Here is a 24,666-nt window from a genome sequence, read left to right as displayed (position 1 = left end):
CAGCACAGCACAGCACCAGCACAGCACAGCACAGCACCAGAGTTAGGGTTAGCGCCAGCACAGCATCAGCACAGCACCAGAGTTAGCGCCAGCACAGCACAGCATCAGCACAGCACCAGAGTTAGCGTTAGCACAGCACAGCATCAGCACAGCGTTAGCACAGCACAGCGTTAGCGTTAGCACAGCGTGAGCACAGCACCAGCGTTAGCACCAGCACAGCAGAGGCACAGTGTCAGCACAGCACAGCAGAGGCACCAGCCAACCAGCGCAGTCACATGACTGGGCCCGGGGGACAAGCGTGTCTCAGTACCAGTGTGTGAGTGTGAGTGTGAGTGTGCGTGTGTATGTGCGGAAAAGAGAGAGTGTGTGTGTATGTTTATGCTCTACTACCCCATTGCAGAGGTATGACTGAACAACAAGTGAGAAAACTGCCTTAGATACAGCACTGTCCCTACTCATAAGATTCCCGACTTCCATTATGTGTGTCTGTACTATTAATGCAAGACACAGAGCAATGTGACCGTGTATATATTCACGGTCACCTTAACAGGCCTAAAATTCAGAGGTTCATAACTAGCCATGAGGTAAACCACCGTTTCACTCCCATTTCCCCACTGTTATGATGTCCATAAACAGCCCCGGCGCTGTGCAGGACTCACCACGCTGAAGGTCTTCTGGTCGAGCTCCTCGGACTCCTCCGAGGCGGGGACGGTCTCCCCGCTGGCCGTGATGTGCACCGGAGTGTCCGCCGCCTTTTTCGACTTCGACTCCCGGATCTCCACCTTCACCTCGGTTATCTGGGAACCAAGGCAACCCGGTCACAAAAGCACAGGGCCATTCAAACCGCAGACAGGCGCACACACACAAACATAACACACATACGCACATGCTCACTCTCACACTCACAAACTCACTCTCACACTCACTCTCACTCACTCTCACAGGCGGACACACTGCACACGTACATATCAGTTTTAAGAATGTCCGTCGCTTCTCTGTTGCCATGTGCAACACTGCTGTACGTTTCATTTACAACTGAAGTTAAGGTACAGTGTCATTCCGGTAAATCAGTGCACAGTGTGCACAAGTAACCCTGTATCTAACCATCTCAAAGACAACGGAAATCTCCCAGTCTGCAGGGCTGGACGGAGCTCCATTCTAAGAGGGAGGACACAGGCACTCACCTTCTCCTCTTTGATGTCCTCCTTCCTGTAGGCAGGTTCCACGGGCTTGGCCTCCTTCTCCTCCTTCTTCTTTGCTTCCTTCTTATCCTTCGTCTCGCGGACCTCCTCCTTCTTCTCCTTCTTGCCCTCCTTTTTGATCTCCTTCTCTTTGATCTCCTTCTCCTCGGGCTCCTTCTTGGGCACCACCTCGGGCACCGGGTCCTCCTCCGGCTCCTTGGCCACCCGCTCCACCTTGGCCCTCCTGCTGGAGGTCTTCAGCGGCAGCACCTCCTGCAAACCAGCCGACGAAACGAGTTACCTCCATACCGCAATTCAGCAGAGAGGACCCCTTTTTAAAGGACCCCTTACAATCAATTCCGTCTCAAAAATTTCAGAAAGCCACCATTTCAGTTTAACAATTTCAGGACCTTGGTTATTCGTCTTAACATACCTTCTCTTCTTCCTTCTCCTCTTCCTCTTCCTCCTCCTCCTCCTCCTCTTCTTCCGAGCTCTTTTCCGACGGCGTGGGCGAGGAGTCGCTCTTCACCACCTCCTCCACCTTCGGCTTCACCACCTTGTTCTTCTTGTTCCTGGGTTTCCTCTTGCGGGAGTTGGCCTGCGGGCACGAGTGGATTTATCAGAAGATTCCAGGACTGGCCCAGAACCTTTCACCCAAAACCTTTCATGTGTGTGTTGAGAAGAGAGTCCCTCACAGTTCACCCAACGTTTCAAAGAAAAAATAACTCATAAGACCCCTAAGTGTCCTTGCCGTCTCCAAGCAAGCTTTATAGAGAAGAAACCTCCATAAAGCCCACTCAATACTAACTGAAATGGATCATTTAAGAAGGCCCCGCCCACAACTCCAGTTTTCACCAATCAGGACGCCTGAATCAGCCTAACTCTGTTGCCAGGGGTAACTGTGGGCTGTACCGAATTCCCCAACAAATCATGGCCAAAGACACCTGGAAGAGGATACCTTTCTGTGTTCCATACATGTCTCTCTAAACGAGGAAAAGAAAAATGAACGGGAGTTTCTCTGAACTTATTCCAAACACTGATGTATTTGTAATGGAGGAATCCTGCCAACACTTTGCTGAAATTCTGAATGAATGAACAGGATTGGGACGTGGACTGCAAAAGATTTGACGTGTGAAGAACATTCAGCAGCAGGGGGGAGGGAGACTCGGGGCGACCTACCGTTCCCGCCTGTCTCTGCGCCTCCTTCTTGGCCAGATCCCTGCTCAATAACTTAATGAGGTAGTCCGCTCGGGTCTGCAGCTGCTTGGCCTGAGGCTTCTTATCAGGGTCGTCCGGCAGGAGCTGGGGGGGGGGGAACGGGACAAATAAGAGTGTGAGCAGCACAGAACGAGTCTCAACGTACGATAAAGGTCACCCAAACATGAGCGTGTCCCAAAGGCTAACCGAGGTTTTGAGAAGAGGCTCGCCTAATACTGCGTGTAGTATTGCTCGTGTCTACTACAGTAGGGCTAAGCATCTCATATGATGGTGGCATGAGGTGCTCTTTACTACCCTAATGGGCAGATGCAGGGGTCCACAGAGAGAGCCACAGAATTTGCCGGTTTTGGTTTGACTTTGCACTTTATTGACAGAAAAGCTCTTGAAGGCGTGAGATCACAAATATGTGAAGGTTCTGAAGTGAGAATTCTAATGCTGATGTCACAATCACTCCTGGCAACTGAAAGCAAATGAGTACTAGAACACTGACTTAGAATTTTGAAAAAAACATTCCAAAAAGTCTAACTGCTCATACGGTTGAAGTGGTACACATCTAACATATCTAAAAACAAATCCTGTAGACCCATTGGCTCTGCAGGACCATGGTTGGGGAACCCAGGTTTAGCAGTACTATGGCATAATTTTTAGCTGACGGGGCACGTCGCTAACGCACCTTATGAGTGAGGTTGAGGTCGGGGTCCATCTTGATCATCTCCCAGCTTCCGTAGCCGTACTCGTAGATTCCTATCAGCAGGTTCGAGTCGTCCTCCTTCCCCCAGTCGATGTCGAAATGAGCCGCCTTTGAGTGGCACGGGATGGTGTACCTGAGGAGATCCGAGGCCAGGGGGTGAGACCAGGGTGTGCAGCAGCAGCTCACAAAATGACATAGGATTTATGTCGTCAAGTGTTTTTCAAAAGGGACTGTTTGTACTTTTTCCAAGTGGTATGTTTCACACAAAACCAGCAAGAAACCGAAAACTCTCCAGTAATTTCCAGTAACTCCCGTTATATGTCTGAGTTCAGTCCTGGTACCAGTAGCGCAGTTAAAACTGAAAGCAGTCTTTTCTGCAAGAGAAAAGCAGAAAACCGGTCACTTATTTTTTTTAAAAGGCTTCTTACCGCTTCCTCTCCTCGGGGTCAGCAGGAATGGACTTGTGAAGAGGCGCCAGCTCCTCCTCGTGCGAGATCACCAGCTTGGCGTTCACCTGGACCCCCGAAATCCGGAAAGTGGGGCCCTTGACTTTCCCCCGCCGGCCTCCTGGGACAGAACAAACAAACCGCTGAGTCCCAGCCGCCAATCATTGCCGTCCCGAAAGACGGGCGCTCTTTAAAAGTCTCTCTCACCTGCGGTCCCCTCGCAGGCACAGTCACACACAAAGGACATCACATCTCCTGCATGCCTGAGTCTGCACAGGTGGGCCAGGGTGGGCCATGGCCACTTACAAGGCATCCTGGCTCACTCATTATCTGGGCTGAATCACCACACCCAATGCTGAATGCCCACCGAGGCAGTTCTGGTCCACCTAGTTCTATCCAGGCACAACTATATGAATATTGCAGGTTATGCTGCTGATTTACATACAGGTGCATGTTAACCTGCTTTACACACGAGCACAGGTGTGTGTTTACCTGTGTTACACACAGGCGTGTGTAGGTGTGCGTTTACCTATGTTACTCACAGGTGTGTTTACCACCTGCTCTACACACAGGTGTGAGGTTACCTGTGTTACACACAGGTGTGAGCAGGTGTGTGTTTACCTGCTCTACACACAGGTGTGTTTACCTGCTTTCACACAGGTTTATGTTTACCTGTGTTACACACAGGTGTGTGCAGGTGTGTGTTTACCTGTGTTACACACAGGCGTGTGCGTGAGGTTACCTGTGTTGCACACAGGTGTGTGCAGGTGCGCGTTTCCCTGTGTTACACACAGGTGTGTAGGTGTGTGTTTACCTGAGGTCTTCTCGGGCCCACAGGGGTTCTCTCTCAGCGTTTTGATGCAGCCGTTGTGCACCGTCTCTGCCAGCCTCTTCAGGTCGTACTCAGACTTATCCACCAGCTCCGCATCGCGAGCGATCGCATCCAGCCTGGGAGAGGAGGAGGAGGGGCCTTATGAGGGAGCCACGCCCACATACAAACGCCAAGAACAGGCCCCACCCACTTCACATTACACCAACCAATCAGTCTTTGCGTGTGTTTAAAAAAAAAAAAAAAAAGGCCATTTACAAAGAAGCTGTCACACTGTGTAATAGTCAGCCTGACGACTACAGTAGTTTTCAGGCCACTGTTTAAGAAAACAACTCCTGCTGGGTTAGAAGTAAAATTAAAGGTTAAATACAGCAGAAGTTTAGCCAGATTGAGTTATAGATATTTATATATATATATATATATAACCAGAGAGAGTTATAGATTACCTTTCCAGTGGGCCACCAAACTTCTTATAGCTCTTGATAAATCTGTTGAAAGTAAAGCAGTACGGTTGAGGATTAACATTCTCAGAGGAGGGGGGTAAATTCAGGGCAGGAGGGCTGAAAAGACAGGACCAGGGAGACGGGGGGGGGGGGGGGGGGAGGGGGTTTGAGCGCTCCCTCACCTGCGGATCTCGGCGTCGCTGAACCCCTTGATGTTCTCGCGCGGGATGGTCCGTGGCCGCCCCCGCTTTTTGGGGCGCTTGCGGTCGGAGACGGAGTCGCTGTCCGACCCCGAATACCGCCGGTTCCTGCTCCGCCTGCCCTCGTTCCCGTTAAAGTTCACCTGCGGCAGCCAAAGAGCACGCGTCAGCGCTAAGGCCAAAACAACCATCCTGCACTTCAAGGACATCTTATTCGTTTTTTTGTTCAATGCTTCAATTACATTTAATGTGTTTTAGACATTAGAGAAACAGAGTGATAAAGTAACTGGATATGAGCGTCTGCCAAATGCCTGTAATGTCATGTGACTTAAATGTCAATGCCACATGCGGCCAGAGCGTCATTTGACTGCACGATTATGTTCTTCACATTATGGTTAGCACCGTGAATTAACTACGGCTTTCCCCAGTCAATGTTACACTACGTTACAGGCATTTAGCAGACAATCTTACACAGAGAGACATACTGAACCTTCGCATTTTCTACACAACGCCCATTTATACAGCCAGATTCATACTTAAGCAATTCAGGTAAGCACCTTGGCTCAAGGATACAACAGCAGTGTCCTACCTGGGAACTGAACCTGCAACCTTTATGCTACAAACACAGTTTCACTATCCACTGCTGCCCATAATCTTACACACAAATAAAATGGGAAGTAGGTTTGAGCCGAAGCACTCAACAGTACTAGAAGTATTTAAATGAATAAGAAAAGTAAAATGTCTTTAAATCTGTAAGACGCAGCCGAAGCTATCTCGGGACGTCCAGGGACCCTGGGGTGTTTTTAGGGAACCCCGTGCCATGGTGGGACAGACCTGTTTGGCACAGTTCCTCATGCGGGGCAGGAGGTAGATCTCCTCCAGCTCCTTCTGCCGCTCCTCCTCCTCCAGCCTCCTCCTCTGCTCCTCCGGGATGATGTGCTCCCAGCCCCGGTGGTTACGGTCCGAGTCCATGTCCATCTCCTCCTCCTCCATCATGGAGAAGTTGGCCACCTGTGGGGATGCGCAGGGGATTGTGGGTAAGGGTGAGGGGGGGAGGGGGGGATGTATCAAGGGCTGACATCTCAACCAAAACCAAGCCAAGTCTGCCTTGAAAAAAGCACTTTTAATGGCATTTAAGTTTTTTGTTTGCACAGCTGCATCTCCAGCAGCCAAAAATATACCAGTCGGGAAAAGTGCAGTCAGCTGTGAATGACACATACAGTGTTGTCATTCATATGTACATACATACACATACATACACACACACACATTCACAGCCACCCGAAAAATATCACTGTATGATCTCATTTCCACATCGCCCCAGTGTGTATCTTTAGTGTAAGTAATGCACTTTAGTGTCTGTGTGATGTCCTTCAGTGTGTGTGTGTGTGTGTGTGTGTGTGTGTGTGTGTGTCTGTGTGATGTCCTTCAGTGTGTGTGTGTGTGTGTCTGTGTCTGTGTGATGCCCTTCAGTGTGTGTGTGTGTGTGTGTGTGATGTCCTTCAGTGTGTGTGTGTGTGTGATGCCCTTTAGTGTGTGTGATGCCCTTCAGTGTGTGTGTGTGTGTGTGTGTGATGTCCTTCAGTGTGTGTGTGTGTGTGTGTGATGCCCTTCAGTGTGTGATGTCCTTGTGGAATGAGGTTCTGAGCTTCTGTCTGTACCTTAAACTGAGAGAGCAGCTCCTCCCCCACAGTAGAGGGGCCCGGGTCATTCTCCCTGGTTTCTGCTCGCTTCAGGATCTCATCGATGTCCATTTCCTGCAAGAGAGGGGAAACCAAACCTGCTGTTCAAACCTGGGACCAGTTCAGCAGTGCAACCAAACCTGCTGTTAAAACCTGGGACCAGTTCAGCAGTGCAACCAAACCTGCTGTTAAAACCTGAGACCAGTTCAGCAGTGCAACCAAACCTGCTGTTAAAACCTGGGACCAGTTCAGCAGTGCAACCAAACCTGCTGTTAAAACCTGGGACCAGTTCAGCAGCGTAACCAAACCTGCTGTTAAAACCTGGGACCAGTTCAGCAGTGTAACCAAACCTGCTGTTAAAACCTGGGACCAGTTCAGCAGTGCAACCAAACCTGCTGTTAAAACCTGGGACCAGGTCAGCAGTGCAACCAAACCTGCTGTTTAAAACCTGGGACCAGTTCAGCAGCGTAACCAAACCTGCTGTTAAAACCTGGGACCAGGTCAGCAGTGCAACCAAACCTGCTGTTAAAACCGGAGACCAGTTCAGCAGTGCAACCAAACCTGCTGTTAACACCAGACCTGAGACCAGTTCAGCGGTGTAACCAAACCTGCTGTTAACACCAGACCTGAGACCAGGTCAGCGGTGTAACCAAACCTGCTGTTAACACCAGACCTGAGACCAGGTCAGCGGTGTAACCAAACCTGCTGTTAACACCAGACCTGAGACCAGGTCAGCGGTGTAACCAAACCTGCTGTTAACACCAGACCTGAGACCAGTTCAGCGGTGTAACCAAACCTGCTGTTAACACCAGACCTGAGACCAGTTCAGCGGTGTAACCAAACCTGCTGTTAACACCAGACCTGAGACCAGTTCAGCGGTGTAACCAAACCTGCTGTTAAAACCTGAGACCAGTTCAGGGGTGTGTGCCGCACATGTGTGAACACCGTACTGACCTGAGGTTCCTGCTCCTCTCCTTCTTGCTCTTTGAACAGCTCTTCGGCACCAAACTTGAGGATGGCAGACAGCTCCTCCTTGTTGAACGGGGTGGAACTGCAGGTGAAAACACACATTTAACAAAACAGAACGATGCACAAAAATGCGACCAAGCAATGTTCACTGGCCACATGGAAGCAAATTTCCACATATTTTACTTTGTTAGGGGACTCAATACGCAAGGGAGGTGGAGCTGGTCACCTTAAAAACAGCCCATTACCCAATGTTTAAGCATTACACATCTTGGTCTGAGACTACGGCCTCCCAAGAATAGACCAATGAGAGTGCTCACCTGGAGGGGGCGGAGCCAGTGTGGAGGACGGTCTTCCCGGTCGTGTCCATTCGCTGGATGACCAGGTGGTCCAGCACCATCTTCTTTTTCGCCCTCTCAATGATGTCCTCCTCCACCGACCCCTTGGTCACCAGCCTGTAGATGTTCACCTTGAGGAAAAAACAGAGGAAGACACTGAACAACCGTTTGCCACAAAAATTTTGGACAGGAAATGTAACCAAGTCTAGTGCCTAAGTTTTCTAGCCCGTTTGCTCGTCACTTGCAGCGAATCAAATTCATGTCATTTATTTGTAGTTCTGGATGTTACCTGTATCTACACTAGTCAAGTCACTGGTACCATTCACCTGCCCAACTATCCCTCTTTGAGGGACATCTGTTCATCCATATAAGCACTTATCCATCTATCTGTTCATCCATATAAGCACTTATCCATCTATCTGTTCATCCATATAAGCACTTATCCATCCGTCTCACAATCCAACAAATCATCGGTCCATGCCAGGGAAAGCTCAGGATGAACAGTGATTTTTTTTTAGCGATTAAGAAACCCAAAGATGATGGCGGCAGATAACAAGATATCATGTGACTACAGGCTCCTACCTGTCCCTTCTAGATAACAGGAGTGTGATTACAGACAGATACCAGTCTTTTCTAGATAACGGAATAGCGCGTGTGTACCTGTCTTTTCTAGATAACGGAATAGCGTGTGTGTACCTGTCTCTTCTAGATAACGGTTTAGCACGTGTGTACCTGTCTCTTCTAGATAACGGAATAGCGTGTGTGTACCTGTCTCTTCTTGATAACGGAATAGCGCGTGTGTACCTGTCTCTTCTAGATAACGGAATAGGGGTGCGTACCTGTCTCTTCTAGATAACGGAATAGCGCGTGTGTACCTGTCCCTTCCAGATAACGGAATAATGCGTGTGTACCTGTCTCTTCTAGATAACGGAATAGTGCGTGTGTACCTGTCTCTTCTAGATAATGGAATAGCGTGTGCGTACCTGTCTCTTCTAGATAACAGAATGGCGCGTGTGTACCTGTCTCTTCTAGATAACGGAATAGTGTGTGTGTACCTGTCTCTTCTAGATAACGGAATAGCGCGTGTGTACCTGTCTCTTGTCTAGATAACGGAATAGCGCGTGTGTACCTGTCTCTTCTAGATAACGGAATAGCGCGTGTGTACCTGTCTCTTCTAGATAACGGAATAGCGCGTGTGTACCTGTCTCTTCTAGATAACGGAATAGCGCGTGCGTACCTGTCTCTTCTAGATAACGGAATAGCGGTGCGTACCTGTCTCTTCTAGATAACGGAATAGCGGTGCGTACCTGTCTCTTCTAGATAACGGAATAGCGCGTGTGTACCTGTCTCTTCTAGATAACGGAATGGCGCGTGCGTACCTGTCTCTTCTGCCCGATCCTGTGGGCCCGGGCCTGGGCCTGCAGGTCGTTCTGCGGGTTCCAGTCCGAGTCGAAGATTACGACGGTGTCGGCGGAGGCCAGGTTGATCCCCAGACCCCCGGCGCGCGTGGAGAGCAGGAAGCAGAAATCCTGAGAGGAAGAGGAGAGAGGAAGAGGAGGCTCTTACAGCTCCCAAAACAGCAGGGCAGCAGGCATCCTACCGCATTCATTATTATTAGTTTGTTTGGTGAATGCCGTTGGTGGGGGGGTGGGAGGGGTGTTATTAAAACAGTTTACATTTCACTGACCGATTATTTTCGAAGTACCCTAAGTACCTGGGTGCTTTGAACAGCTTGTAATATTCATAGATATTTTTCTTAAAATTAATTCAGAAAATTAATTTTTAGAAAAGTACCTGCGAATATAACAGGCTGTTCAAAGCACCCACACGCACACACACATACTGTAGACGCAGCACGCACGTGAACGCACGCACACACACACACTTACTTCAGAGTTCTCCGCATTGAAATGATCCAAAGCTTGTTTCCTCATCTCTCCTTTTATAGAGCCATCCAGTCTCTATACGGAGAGAGCACGGAGATTACCACACAATAAACAACTGACTGCAAAACACTGATAATCTACACATCCACGTTTGGAAGCCTCTTCTCACAGCATCCCGCATAAGGAAACAAAACCCAGGGAAAATGCTTTGTTGGACAGCGTGAGCGTATTTAAACAAGCCTTCGAATACCTGCTATCTCGGCACACGCCTAGCCCTTCAAACCAACATTTACCTTTTCACCATTTTATTGACTTAAACAGAAAGGCTCCGACCCACTTTCACAGTTCCAAGGAAGCAGGCAGACACTTAAATGATAACGTAGTAATTAAACTGATTATTTTTAAACCAAAAAAACATAAAGTGATCCTCGGGTTCGTTATTAAATTTTATCTGCACAGCACCTTTCGCACGATAACATCTCTGCCGAAGAGATGCGTGCTTCACAACACAGGCCTAACAAAGCATTGGGGAAGAGGAAGGTGAGGAAGATGACCCCGGAAGGGGACGTTTTACGGAGCCGCGGCCGACCTGGAAGAGGAACTGCCTGCTCTTCAGGTACTCGGCCAGGATGTCCAGCATGCGGACCATCTGGGAGAAGATGAGCACGCGGTGGCCCCGGTCCTTCAGCCGGAGCAGCAGCTTGTCCAGCAGGATCAGCTTCCCGCTGCTGCGTATCAGGTGCTGTTCGAGAGAGCGGCGGGGAGCAGCACGGTTAAGTCTCCGCTCGCAGTGAGCGTTTAAGAGAGAACATTACATTACAGGCGATTGGCAGACGCGCTTATCCAGAGCGACTTGCACAACTCTTACATAGCATTTACACTGCATCCATTTATACAGCTGGATATATATATACTGAAGCAATGCAGGTTAAGTACCTTGCTCAAGGGTACAACGACAGCGTTAGGTTACAAGACCAGCTCCTTACCCATTATACTACACTGCTGCCTTCAGACTGTGTTCACAGGCGATGTTTACAGAACATCGCATTTAAGTCTGCGCTCACTGTTCATGTGGTGCTGCATGTGACCAGCTAAGGAAAAGTTAGACACGGGGTGCTATCCTAGGTCGAATGTTTCATCAAAAATAATTAAGACACCAGTAAAAATCCCGTACATTACCGACAGTTTGAAAATAAACATTATTTTTTCGTCAATATTCAGAACTGCGTTCTTCCACGCGCACCTGCAGGGCCTCGGCCTTGTTGTAGAACTCGTTGTCTTCGGGCGGCTTGATGAGGTAGCAGTGGTTGCAGCACTTCTTCAGCTCCATCATGATGTTGAGGAAGCCCGACGTGCTCCCTTTGGTGCCTTTGCTCAGGGCCTTGTAGTTCCGGGTCAAGATCCACCTGCGCAAAGCAACGCTCAGTGAGAAAAGGTGGAAGGGGAGTGGTAAGGATGAGTAAGAGGTGGAAGGGGAGTGGTAAGGATGTGTAAGAGGTGGAAGGGGAGTGGTACGTATGAGTAAGAGGTGGAAGGGGAGTGGTAGGGATGTGTAAAAGGTGGAGTTGGGGTGGCACTCTCACTTGTAGTACTGCTTCTGAATGGCGCTCATCTCCACCCTGAGAATCTGCTCCACCTTGGCGGGGAGAGACTTCTCCACGTCCTTCTTCACCCTGCGCAGGAGGAAGGGCTCCAGCTCCTTGTGGAGGCTGGTGTAGCCCGAGTCCCGCCCCTTTCCGTGGTCCTGCTCAAACAGCTCCCAGGAGTGGAATCTGGAAACACGCATGTGCACACACACGCACACGCACACACACACACAAACAAACAATGAAACTAAGTGCAAAACACACCGACTCAAACTACCCAGAATTCCAGAATATTCCAGAATTTTGCACAGAAGAGAAAAAAAAAACAAACAAACATGTGTGTCATGAACTGAACATTCTAACGCTGATGTCACAATCACTACTGGTGACTGACAGCAGTAGAGTTCTAGAACACCAACAAAGAACTTTGAAATAAAAACATTTCACAAAAACTTGCTCTTCCAAGAGTTAAACAGCAGGGGGGGGGGGCGCAGGTGGAACTCACTTCTCGGGCATGATGAAGTGCAGGAGGGACCAGAGCTCCTTCAGCGAGTTCTGCAGCGGCGTGCCGGTGATGAGCAGGCGGTGGTTGGACTTGAACTCCATCATGGTCTTGTACAGGAGGGAGTCGTCGTTCTTCAGCCGATGGGCCTCGTCCACTCCGATGAAGGCCCAGTTCACATTTCCCAGGAATGACTGCCCGAAAAAGAACAGCGGCCAATGAGCTTCATTATCACTGCAATGATGCTCCGACCGAAAAAATCAACTCCCCATGACCATCATTATCACCCCAATGTTACTCAGACAACGGAAAACTCTCCAGTCCAGTCAATGCCCAGTAATGAAACAGAACCCAGATCTGCCTGCGAGCCCAATGACAGGCAATCATGGGGATTCAATCACAAACACACTTAGACTGTCTAACAGAATTTGAATTTCAGTCAAAATCAAACTTATTAAAATCAAACCATATTTCAACTTTGCTCCAAAAGTAATGTGAAAATAAGTTTTAATAAGTGATTGACACACAGGTTTGCAGCAGGTCAGACACAAGACATGGTACCTGTTTTATCATGCTTTAAGTGTGCTAGTGTGGGTTGCAAATTTCTAGCATGTCAAATTCAGCTCAATCTAAGCATAGCAAGAAATCGAACCATGGGGACAGAGTGATACAACTTCAAGATGACTTTCCACAGAGACTTTTTAAACAGTGGTAAAGTAATAGCAATTAAGACTTCATTTTATGTATTTTCATTTTGAATAGCCTCAATAAAACATTACCAGGAGTTTCAGGGATTGTAAAGTAGGTCCTTATTTCAAAATGCACAAGTTCACTTGCTCGTTAAAAAAGCCTCAACTTCCAGGCTGGGCACCAGAATCTTCAGCTTCCTGTTTATTGGATTTCCCCCCCAGTTTTAACAACCATTAAAGTTCAACTGAATCTAAAAACCTGCGCCTGGTTTGACTGAATTACATACATTAAACTGGCTAAGTGCATTTTATTGAATTTAGGGCAGAGAGGGACTGCCACAAAAAGAGTTTGACTTCCCAGCCACTAGAGGGAGTTTTTAGTCATTTCTGAGGATGCTGAGGATTTTCTAAGGTATTGGAGATTTGCAACTCACACCACTGGAAGGACCTCAGCTTAGACTAACTTCATGGCTCTACCATAGAATTCAATTTTATGCATTTGAAATAAAAAGCACATGGCATCAAGAATGTATTCTCATACAGCCAAACAGCCTTTTCCCAGCATTATTTGAAAAGACATTACTACCCTCTGACCATTTCTGTTGACCAGTTACGCTTCTAAAGAAAAACCAGCATCAATTCAACAGGATGCAGGCACACGCACCTTGTCTTTGAGCAGGATTTCATACGTGGTTAGCAGTATGTTGAACTTCAGTCGCTTGTTCTGTGGGTGCATCCATTCGTGCGTTCTGATCTGTAGCAAAACAAAACACATTCCAGCATCTAAACCACATTTTTACAAATAAACAGAACTTCAAACCAGTAAGGACAGTGGTCAAATACTTGACCACTTGACCACTTAGTAGTAACTTAGTAGTAAGTTCTTAAACAACAGATCACCAGATGAGATAAACTGGCTACAAATCCAAAATAATCAGTAGATGGTTTAAAAAAAAAAAAAAAAAAAAAGTGGAGGCACTCAAAGGGAAAAACCGCTTCTCTCTTTATTTCCCATTTTCATTTTGTTCTCTAATCAAATCTGAACAGGGCAGTACGGTGAGACGCCCAACGTTTTGGCAGAGGCCTGTGCCGATTCGCCTTCCGAGCCAAACGATTCGGGGGGGGGGGGGATGCGTACCATGCTGCGGCTGCTGATGTCGCCCAGGTACACCACCACGTTCATATGGGGGGCCCACAGCTGGATCTCCCTCTGCCAGGAGGTGAGGGTGGACAGGGGCACCACCAGCAGGAAGGGCCCGTACAGCTGGTGCTCGTTGAACAGGTAGCTGAGGAAGCAGATGGTCTGGATGGTCTTGCCCAGGCCCATTTCGTCCGCCAGGATGCAGCTGTTTCCCCTGGAGGAACGCGCAGAGCGCAGAACAACACCGCGGGTGAGCGCCAAAACCAGGTCTCAGAGAGACACACGCTGGGGGGGGGGGAGTGCACTCCCAAACAGGTAAAACGCATCGCTTTGCACTGCAGCCAATTGGCAGATGCTCTTACACCCACAAGAGATTTACAAATTACAAAACATGAGCTTTACCATCAGGACTATAACAGCGCAGAGGTACCGCACAGACAAGGCACAGCAGGTCCTGTTCATAACCAGTAACCTTTTTTTTTTAAATGAATGATATCGCCTATTGGCACTGTCAAAGCAGAGCCCCGCTGAACGCACTTGCACCAGGAGTGGGCCATCCAGTTCAAGCTGTCCTGCTGGTAGTCTCTCAGCTCCAGGCCCTCTCCGCCGATGTAGGTCGGGTGCTTCTTCATGGGCACGAACCGCGGCCTCTGCTTCAGCACCTACAGACAGGGTACGGGGGGAGGAGGGGGAGAGAGAGAGAGAGAGAGGACGAAGATTAGAAAAAGGTAATGGTGCTCAGTCTGCAGTAAGACAGGCAGTCGCATGTCATCACCTGGTTATAATGTTATAAGGGGGTCTGTGTAAAACCTCAAAGTGAATCGGGTAAAATCCAGCCCCCCAAAAAGTTCCTCTGTGCAGCTACTGTATGTCAAACCAGGGGTGGGGCGAGTTCGAGCCAGCCAGGGTTCCCTCGGGACACCGCGGCATCGCCTCTTACCCACAATGCACCAGGCACCCCTGGGCCGCCAGGTGTTATCAGAGGAGTAGGGGCCTCTCCCTGTGACTGACGCCGGAGCGTTTGTGGTGCAGCGTTTCCTGCGCTATCGCTGACATCAAGGCTAACGCACCATCGCGTCGCATGCGCTTCAGCTGTAACGCTGTTCGTACAGGTGCAGGTAACAGGGCAAACTCCAAGAGAAACAAAAATAAGTAGTACAGGGGGTGGGGGCAGACCGTTATACTTAAAAAATAAAAAAAACCCAAAAATAACAACAGCCTAAATGAGGGTGCCTTCTTTCCATAAAGCTAAGGGGACTTTTACCTTGCAGTCCCGGGACGGAATGGTCTTGGACTGGTTCCTGCACATGTAGTCGTCGATGCACCTCTGGAACTTTCTGGAAAGGAGCGCGCCGTCCTCCCAGCTGCACTCCGAGTAGGACAGGCCCTGCCACTTGCACAGGTAGTCCGGGTAACCCGCTGCGGACTTCTGGTTCGAATGAGCTGGCACAAAAAACAAAAACAAACAGCACACATTTAGATAACACCGTAAAGACGTGAATTTGAGTCGTGAACGCTTCCCGAATCGGATCTACGACGCCGGCGTCGATGGTACCCACCGATTATTCTTTCCACGATTTGGTACTGCGAGTGCAGGTCATCCATTAGCTCCTGTTGACAGTTGTAGTATTCCACATCCTCCGGGGAAGCTGCTTTTATCCTAAAATTTAAAAAAAAAACAGCCACATATATGTTAACTTAGAACCAATAAACAACTCAACCAATGATACGTGACCGTATGATATTGCCCTTACGAGTAATGACAATGAACCGAAACTGACCACCGCGCCCTCACAATAACCACAGTAAGCCACTTTGCACAGAGCCACGCAGAGGACATTGTACAGAAATCAAATCGGAAACCGCGGTTCATAATTCAAATGCGCGGTCAGTAGCGCCCCACACGTCTTTCACACTTGACAAAAGGCCAGAATTTTCCTGAAAAGAGGATTCATTTGGAGTTCAAACCTTTTCTTTAACCACTTGGGGTGCTAATATTGCTTGTCTAGGAGGGATTATTGCCTGCTGACTTCCACACTTGCTCCATCAGCAAGGCTACAGACAGTAATGGCCAGAGGAGGCCTCAGAAAGTTCAGGACTCGACAACCACCCACACCTCGAGGCCATGGGCTAGCAATGTAGCATAAAAACCAGCTGACAGTCCACCAGAAACAGCAGCCTTCCCAAGAGAATTAGAGGAGGAGGCGGGAACAAATTGCAGGTCGTCAGAAGCTCCAAGGGGACTCACCATTTCCTCTTCTCCTGCTCCTTCTTCTTGAAGTTCTCCAGCTTCTTCATGCCCTTGACGTTCTGCAGCTTGAGGGTCTCCTCAGTCTCCCAGGTGTTGTGGATGTGGGACCACCCCTTCCACTTGATCAGGTACTGGTGCTCGCCCGGCTCCTTGGCCGGGTTGAAGTTCCCGTTGGGGTCCCCGTCCGCCTCCACCGCGTACACCGTGGTGGTGCCCCCCGTGGCTTCCGGGAGAGAGAAAACGGGCGCCGTTAAAAACCGAGCGTCCCCGTCCCCGTCCCCGTCCCCCCACCCATGAGGATCTGGCTTTTCCAGACACTCACTCACTCACTCAATCAATCAATCAATCAATCAATCAATCAATCAATCAATCAATCAATCAAATTTTATTTGTAGACGTGTGTTTCACAGCAATTGTCACAATACGCTTCACAGACAAGCCTGGCCTAGACCCCACCACAGGAGCAAGCCTAAAGCAACAGTGGCAAGGGAAAAACTCCCTGTGGCAGAAACCTGGGAAGGAACCAGGCTCAAGGGGGGGAGGGGAACCCAGCCTCCTCTGGTCGGCTCAGGGTGTTCATTAGTGACCAACACGACCAACACTCGGCTTTGCACGCTGGAGCTTGAGTGTTACTACGGAACAGGAAGGGGCTCCTCCCTCCCCCCACCCCCAACCCTAACCCTAACCCTAACCCCCCCGTGTTACTAAAGACGCAGACCACTGGCGGTAAAGCCAGCGGGACGAAGCAACTGGATCAAATTTCAAACGGATTCGATTCAGTCTGAAATCTTATCCGAGTCCCGTGAAACGCCATCCGCTCCCCTGCTGACACCTCTACCTGGTGCAAACCAGGAAGCAAACACTCCTTTACCAGCAGTGAAAAAAAAAAAAAAACAATAATAATAGGCTCAAGTATGTATTTTTTTTTTATCTACTTAAATACTGGACAAAACAGACTCCTAGGACCCATCGGCTGAACGTGGGGCCTGCTCTTCAGCCAAACGCGCTCAGAGATCCTGCAGAAATGACTCACTTTCACTTCACTCCCCTACTCCCTCTGGAAACTTTCACTGTGACAACTTTGTGACAGCGCCACCGCCGGTGAAAAATAACGAGCGACTGATTATTTTGGACCCGATGGCAAAAAAAAAAAAAAGTTCCACGTGGTCCTGGAGTGTGGCAGGCTTCGCTGCTTTTTGTTCTCGCCTCAATTTAAGCGACCAATCAAAATCCAGGAAACCAGGTGAGGCGAGTTAACTGCGTAATCGACTGCCTTAATCGATCACCAACAAGAAACCAGCCGAGCCCGCGGCTCTCCAGGACCAGGGATGAAGACCAAGGCCCCAGACCTTTTTACGCGAAGCGAAAGGCTCACCTCCGCGAAAGGCTCACCTTCTCTCCTCCACCAGACTTTTTTTACACGACATAGCGTTTTAGGGCGACATAGCTCAGGAGGTAAGACCGATTGTCTAGCAGTCGGAGGGTTGCCGGTTCAAACCACGCCCTGGGCGTGTCGAAGTATCCTTGAGCAAGACACCCTAACCCCTAACCGCTCTGGCGAATGAGAGGCATCAGTTGTAAAGCGCTTTGGATAAAAGCGCTGTATAAATGCAGTCCATTTACGCGAAGCGAAAGGCTCACCTCCTCTCCTCCCGGTCCTCATCTCCATCACCTTCTCCAGGGTCTCGAACTCGTCCTCCTCGGGCTGCGGCACGTCCTCCCCGCACACCTCCACCAGGTCGTCCGAGTCCGTCTTCATCTCCTCGTCCTCCTTGTAGCTCACGTTGACGGTCGCCTGGCGCCGGGGCCCCGACAGCTTGGCCTTGTCGAACTCGTCCTCGTCGGACGACGACCCCGAGCCCGAGCCCGAGGCCTTCTTCCGCTGGGCTTTGCCCTTCTTTCCGTTTCGGACGCTGGCCCTGCGATGGGGGGGGGGGTTAAAACGCACGGCTATTCCACGTGGTACTTTAGGCACACCTCCTCTTTCACACTTCAAATTTACTTTTTTAAATAATAATAATAATAATAATAATTGCAAACGGAACAGTCAGCAGATGCAACGGCTGTCAAAAAGCAGACTCGTGAACTGGTTAAAAAACGTTTTCATCTTGACATCAGGATGCGGTAACAGCCAACACCCCTTCCTGGTTATGGACTGAGGCAGGGCTTCAGCAAGGCCTCATCTCTCCCTGCTCTTCTCTACTCACCTCTCTTCTCCTCTCATCTCTCTTTTCTTCTCCCAGCTCCTCTCTCCCTTCTCTTCTCTACTCTACGCATCTGCACCTATTAATCTGAAAACGGACTGCCCCGCCTACAACCCCCCACTAGATAAGGGAAGCAGAGCAGCAGCGATATTCCTAGGTGTTGCTGTTTTTTGGGCTACCTTTTCTTTTTTACAATCAATATTTTTTTATTTATTTCACAAAAATGACAACAACAATTCATCTACCTTTTCTTGTAGCATACTGAATCCATTACACCCGTCTGTGTCGATTATGGACGACTGCCACACAGCCCACCGTTTTGCATTCATGTGCATTACTATGAGTGTGTGTCAGTGTATTACCGGGTGGGTGTGTCAATGCTTTAAAGACTGTGTACCTGAGCTGTGGAGATTCTTATTTCATGCCTCATGTACTAAATCGCACAGCGAGACGCAGGAAAGGGAGTATGGGCGGCACTGCTGTTGTACCCTTGAGCAAGGTACTTAACCTGCATTGCCTCAGCATATATCCAGCTGCATAAAGGGATGCAGTGTAAATGCTGTTTAAAAAGTTGTGTAAGTCGCTCTGGATAACAGGGTCTGCTAAATGCCTGTGATGTAATGTACGGTAATGTAACGGAGACATTCTGATGAATTCTGTATGCAGGAGCTTTTCTGCTTTTCACAGTTTAAACACCCAACAGAAAAAGCTGAGAGCAGAACTAAATTAGGCATTACTCCACCTTCTAACGCAAGACACCCAGTGTAAAAGGGGGCCCAGCGTAAGAGGGGGCCCAGCGTTAGAGGGGGCCCAGTGTAAGAGGGGGCCCAGCGTAAGAGGGGGCCCAGCGAAAGAGGGGGCCCAGCGAAAGAGGGGGCCCACTGTAAGAGGGGGCCCAGTGTAAGATGGGGCCCAGCGTTAGAGGGGGCCCAGCGTTAGAGGGGGCCCAGCGTAAGAGGGGGCCCAGCGTAAGAGGGGGCCCAGCGTAAGAGGGGGCCCAGTGTAAGAGGGGGCCCAGTGTAAGAGGGGGCCCAGCGTTAGAGGGGGCCCAGTGTAAGAGGGGGCCCAGGTAGAGGGGGCCCAGCGTAAGAGGGGGCCCAGTGTAAGAGGGGGCCCAGTGTAAGAGGGGGCCCAGCGTTAGAGGGGGCCCAGTGTAAGAGGGGGCCCAGTGTAAGAGGGGGCCCAGCATTAGAGGGGGCCCAGTGTAAGAGGCAGCACGTACTTGTTAGGGGGCTTCCTGCTCTTGACTTTGTGGCTCGGCTCGTAGTCAGAGACGGTCTCGTCCGAGTTCTCAGCTTCGTCCGAGGAGTCCGAGCCGGACCCGGACCCCGAACTGGAGTCAGAACCGGACCCGGAACCGGAATCAGACCCCGAGTCCGATCTGGAACCGCACGAAAAAAAAACAGTGCTCGTTAGGATAGGCACTTTTCACACACCTGTCGATTCAGGAAGAGAATCTAAATCTAATACCTCCACTGAAAAATCCCCCAAGAACTTTACAGGCATTTTTTAAGTTGCACATCATTGACTGAACTGAACTGATATGTCAGCCGAACTCAGCGCTGGTTCACACATCGCTACACGAGCCACAGGTGGGCGAGCGGTTAGGCTAAAAAGCGGCGTTGCTGCAAAAGCCACATCAACACAACTGCAGCCCACATCTGTAGCCCACACGAAATCTGATCGATTTCTCTGAAGCGCACCCGCAACGTTTTCCCGCGAGATAACTCACCCCTTGTGCTTTCTTTTCCTCTTCGTCTGATTGGAGGAGTCATCGTCCGAGTCATCGCTGCTGGACGAATCCTGCAGGCGGGAAGACGTTTCGCAATAAACCACGAGGCCATTCATCTCAGGGGCAATCTACTTCCATTTGCTCTAAACGCGTTTGTGCTCTTGGCTTTCCAGAACGTCTGAAGGATTCCTCCCATGGTGTTAATTGTATCCAGTACTGAGCAGTGGACAGATGATGCCCATCTCTATCCTTGCAGGCACAAGGCCAGTTCGATTAGTATATGGACTGAGGCTACTACTGCAGAGAGACAATTCCGTTTGTTCAAATGAGGTCATCAAAATTAAACGGTTCAAGCTGGAGGCCACTTCCGTTTGATTTGAGGAAGTTAAATTCAAATTCACAAAGTGAATTAAAAAAACCTGCATTCATGTTCCAGAGAGTTTTCAGCTTATCAACCGGATTTCAATTCATGTCCTAAACTGACTGATTAAAATCGAATTGACCCCAACCGCAAAATGGCTTATCAATGAAGAAACCGTTAAAACCTTACTACTACCATTAAAGTTTCAACCACTGTGAATGACAGCACATGGGCAGCATATGTTCTAGCAACAACCTTTGTGGAACCGCACATTGCACAATAACTGTTTGCCAAAAACTGAATGACATCCACCATCAAACTCCGGCCATTTAAGTACTACTAGCTCATTATCAGAGAGCTATGCACCCCCCTCACTGCAAACCATGCCAGCGCTGATTGGCTAGGAGAGAATGGGGGCGTGGCTCTGCGTTGCAGACCTGGGTCAGATACTTACTTGAAAGACAACCCTTCAGACACAACGAATATTCCTGCAGATTTTTCACAAAATCACACATTTGCACATATCAGTCAGCGACGAGTTTTCACCAAAAATGAATAAAATACCGAAACATTCTGCAGAAGCTTTTTTTTCGTTTGTTTTTAAAAACAGTTAAAGGGCTTCAAATACATATTTCAGCCAGGTCTGCTGGGTCATGATGCTGGGAATGATGCCTCTTCCGATAGGCTGGGAAACCTAATGGGGGGCGGGGCTACGGGTGTGACAGTGGGCTGTGATTGGTTAATTACCTCATCTGAGCCACTGTCAGAAGAGCTCTGCTGTTGGTTCTGTGGCTGTTGCTGCTGCTGCTGCTGCTGCTGGAGCTGCTGTTTCCTGAGCATGGCCGACCGCTGTACAGCCAGGATACTGGGGTTCGACTTCCAGAACTGAGGGGGGGGGCAAAACAACAGCGCTCAGGGTCAGACAGCTACCCAAGTAACTTTACATCAGAAAACAATATCCATCTTTACTCCTAAATCCCAATCAGAAACACTGAATTGTGTCCATGCTCACAGTAACAACCACCTCAGTGAAGTCCTGAGGGTGGAGACGCACGTGCTCACCTCCAAACCCACAGGCACTGATTATTCACACTCCACAGGCATTAAGCTCACTGACATCCCACCAACAGCCAAATATGCACACCCCCCCACCCCCAAACCTCCACCCTGCACCCACACACTTCTCACCTCCCCAAACCTCCACCCACCTCCCCTAACCTCCACCCTGCACTCACACACTCCCCCCTCCTAACCTCCACCCGACCTCCCCTAACCTCCACCCCACCCCACACACTCTCCCCTCGTAACCTCCACCCACCTCCCCTAACCTCCACCCTGCACTCACACACTCTCCCCTCCTAACCTCCACTGACCTCCCCTAACCTCCACACTCACCCCACACACACCCCTCCTCCCCGCCTCACCTCCGCCCCATCGATCTTGGCGGGCTTGTTCTCCGGCTGGCTCTTCTCCTTGGACTTCTCCGAGTCGGAGTCCGACTGGCTGCCGGAGTCCGACCCGCTCCCCGAGTCGCTGCTTCCCGATTGGCTGCTGCTGCTGCTGCTGCTGGAGCTGGACCCCGACCCGGACCCGGAGCCCGACCCGGACCCGGACTCGTCGTCAGAGTTACTGCGGAGACGGCCGGGACGGGAGGGTCATTAAAACTGCGCACACTATGGAATTATGGGTAGCTGTCCACGATCCGGCTTCCTTCCAAACAGACTTTGCACAGCCCAGCTGGGACCTGCACTAATAAAGCAAGCTCACACCACAGTACATGGGCCCGTTACTGTAGGAAAAGCATCAAAGTGACCCGTTTTGTGAACCCCCCACAACCCCCCACCCCGCCCCCACTCACCCCTCCCGCCCCCGCCCCGCCCCACCCCCATCCCCCCGACCCCCCAGGTAGGAGTACCTTGATTCTGCACTGCTGTTGCTCACACTGTCCTCCTCGCTACGCCCATCCATCTCCAGGCCTCCCCAAAATCACGTCTTCAAAAACAAGCTGTCAGTCCAGGCCGCTCTTGAATGGTCACAAACACGGAAGGTCTCCTATTCGGTGTGGATCACCTGTAAAAAAAAATAATAACAGCACATTTCAAAAACAAGTTGTTTGCGGCGTTTCCCGTATTTTACGTGAGCTTGTTTAAACTGCATGGGGTTTCTACATTTAGAGCATCCTCGCTAAAAGTGTAAGAGTCTCCAAAGTCCTCTTCCTGGAAACTGGGCACAGCAAGACTGAAATAACTCGTCAATTTGTTAAGTAGCTCTGATCAGGCTCTAGTGTTCCAGTGTTTTGACTATTTTTTATTTTAATCCACAACTTAACCTTTTTCATTGAAAGCCTGGAATACTGTATGTTGCAAAGGTACACTGCAAGTTGCTTTCTACTAACCCATAATGCAAAAGGATCATCAAGAATTCAAAATAAACAAATAAATAAACCTAAATCACCAACTGTGCCCATAACCACTGATCTGTTGCGTGGAACACCATCAGACCAATCTTGAGCCAAAATAAAGACAGAATTGACCCAGGCTGTAAACCACATCCCTGGCCCAGAAATAGACTTTGTTACCCAATTTCACACATAAGACCAGTAACACGTAACGTGCTCATGACCACCTGGGGCGACATAGCTCAGGAGGTAAGAGCGATTGTCTGGCAGGGGGAGGGTTGTCGGTTCAAACCCCGCCCTGGGCGTGTCGAAGTGTCCTTGAGCAAGACACCTAACCCCTAACTGCTCTGGCGAATGAGAGGCATCAACTGTAAAGCGCTTTGGATAAAAGCGCTATATAAATGCAGTCCATTCACCTAGGTACAGCCAAATGGAGCCAATACAGCTAGCAACCCCGTTAGCAAGCAGGACAACGCTAATCGTGCTCATTGCACCTTCATGAGAGCAAGCGGTTCGCCCTCACGTTTCAGACCAAACCAGTTTCAATGAAAACACCTGGAAAGGTACAATCCAGTAGATTTGGGTAGGATTTGCATAAACTAACTTCTAAATAACTTTTTTTTTAAACGAATAATCCAATTCTGTGACAGTCCGACTACATCTCTCAGCCGTAAATCCAACCAATTTGGTTGTTCAGGTGCACACTTCAGGCTACTTTTCTTTCTTTTCTTTTTTTTTTAACAATCCAGTTTTACCGCTGGATATTTTACCGAAGGGATTCAGACCATACCTCGCACAAGGGCTCGACCGCAGTGCCCCGCTCGAGAATTGAACCTGCAGTTCCAGGTAAAAGCACAGTCTGAGGTAAGACTCAGGAATTGAACCTGCAATCCCAGGTAAAAGCACGGTCCGAGGTAAGACTCAAGAATTGAACCTGCAGTCCCAGGTAAAAGCACAGTCTGAGGTAAGACTCAGGAATTGAACCTGCAATCCCAGGTGAAAGCACAGTCCGAGGTAAGACTCAGGAATTGAACCTGCAATCCCAGGTAAAAGCACAGTCTGAGGTAAGACGCGAGAATTGAACCTGCAGTCCCAGGTAAAAGCACAGTCTGAGGTAAGACTCAGGAATTGAACCTGCAATCCCAGGTAAAAGCACAGTCTGAGGTAAGACTCGAGAACTGAACCTGCAGTCCCAGGTAAAAGCACAGTCCCGGCACCGTGATGTCATACGGCCTTCCCTTCGGAAAACACGCTCCGTGCAAGCTGTGCGGAAAGGGCCGGAATTCCAGCCTAGCCTATCCCGACAGGGATGCAAACGGGCCTGGAATTAAAACCTGACAGTCTGCACTCTCTGCAATGCATAATCTCACCTTCACCGTTTCCTTTCAAATCCAGTGTGCTGGGGTGCAGAGCCAAAACAGCAAAAAAAAAAAAAAAAACTGTGTCACTGGCCCAAAGCATGGATTTACACGACATTTACATATAGCAAAATTCACGCATTTGTCAAGGTTGTCATGCACAACAGTCAGGTGTGCAGCGAGGTAATGCGTGTGTGGATGGCGGGGGCGGGGGGCGGGGGGCAGGGGGCGGGGGGGACGCAGTCATGCCTGAATGTTTACGTACAGGTGCCTCTGACCTGGTCTTCTGTGTAAACTCAGCAGAATGCAAATTTACAAGATCGCTTGTTGTGCTACCGAAACTCCAGTCTGCAAATTTCGTGAACCACTTTCGTGTACCTTCTGCAGAATCCTCCCCACGGGCTCCACAGAACCCGGACACTTTCCAAAATTTACTTCTTAAGATGTTCAGGAGAGATAATCAGGTCGTTAACAGATGTTTTCAGATGTCATTACCAGATGCTTTCAGCCATGATGCAACAGCTTGAGTTTTTGCACATCCAGTTTGTAAACAGTCACAACAGA

General features: G+C 49.5%; 1 protein-coding gene across 2 annotated transcripts in view; it reads right to left on the bottom strand.

The window, feature by feature from the left end:
- The window catches only part of chd1 (chromodomain helicase DNA binding protein 1), a 36,379-nt gene that overhangs the window by 5,158 nt on the left and 6,555 nt on the right, over window positions 1-24,666 (bottom strand). The window contains exons 2-32 of one of the 2 annotated variants that reach the window (XM_064309498.1): window positions 22,262-22,416; window positions 21,771-21,975; window positions 21,094-21,231; window positions 19,986-20,056; window positions 19,476-19,634; window positions 17,691-17,968; window positions 16,047-16,272; window positions 15,358-15,458; window positions 15,063-15,241; window positions 14,336-14,460; window positions 13,796-14,012; window positions 13,322-13,411; window positions 11,972-12,162; window positions 11,464-11,652; window positions 11,124-11,286; window positions 10,470-10,622; window positions 9,884-9,955; window positions 9,374-9,523; window positions 7,977-8,125; window positions 7,645-7,741; window positions 6,670-6,765; window positions 5,843-6,019; window positions 4,991-5,151; window positions 4,812-4,853; window positions 4,351-4,484; window positions 3,519-3,654; window positions 3,073-3,223; window positions 2,361-2,483; window positions 1,615-1,779; window positions 1,185-1,454; window positions 660-797 (exon numbers count right to left, since the gene is read on the bottom strand). In XM_064309498.1, coding sequence (XP_064165568.1) covers window positions 660-797; window positions 1,185-1,454; window positions 1,615-1,779; window positions 2,361-2,483; window positions 3,073-3,223; window positions 3,519-3,654; window positions 4,351-4,484; window positions 4,812-4,853; window positions 4,991-5,151; window positions 5,843-6,019; window positions 6,670-6,765; window positions 7,645-7,741; window positions 7,977-8,125; window positions 9,374-9,523; window positions 9,884-9,955; window positions 10,470-10,622; window positions 11,124-11,286; window positions 11,464-11,652; window positions 11,972-12,162; window positions 13,322-13,411; window positions 13,796-14,012; window positions 14,336-14,460; window positions 15,063-15,241; window positions 15,358-15,458; window positions 16,047-16,272; window positions 17,691-17,968; window positions 19,476-19,634; window positions 19,986-20,056; window positions 21,094-21,231; window positions 21,771-21,975; window positions 22,262-22,314 — 4,599 coding nt within the window. In that variant the 5' untranslated portion in view covers window positions 22,315-22,416. Of the gene's footprint in view, window positions 1-659; window positions 798-1,184; window positions 1,455-1,614; window positions 1,780-2,360; window positions 2,484-3,072; window positions 3,224-3,518; window positions 3,658-4,350; window positions 4,485-4,811; window positions 4,854-4,990; window positions 5,152-5,842; window positions 6,020-6,669; window positions 6,766-7,644; window positions 7,742-7,976; window positions 8,126-9,373; window positions 9,524-9,883; window positions 9,956-10,469; window positions 10,623-11,123; window positions 11,287-11,463; window positions 11,653-11,971; window positions 12,163-13,321; window positions 13,412-13,795; window positions 14,013-14,335; window positions 14,461-15,062; window positions 15,242-15,357; window positions 15,459-16,046; window positions 16,273-17,690; window positions 17,969-19,475; window positions 19,635-19,985; window positions 20,057-21,093; window positions 21,232-21,770; window positions 21,976-22,261; window positions 22,417-24,666 lie in introns of both variants that reach the window. The other variant, XM_064309497.1, reaches the window with a different exon arrangement.

This window comes from Anguilla rostrata, chromosome 14 (assembly GCF_018555375.3).
Source record: "Anguilla rostrata isolate EN2019 chromosome 14, ASM1855537v3, whole genome shotgun sequence".
NCBI classification, from domain to species: Eukaryota; Metazoa; Chordata; class Actinopteri; order Anguilliformes; family Anguillidae; genus Anguilla; species Anguilla rostrata.
Note: the sequence above shows the minus strand (reverse complement) of the source record. Positions and strands in the feature narration are given on the sequence as shown.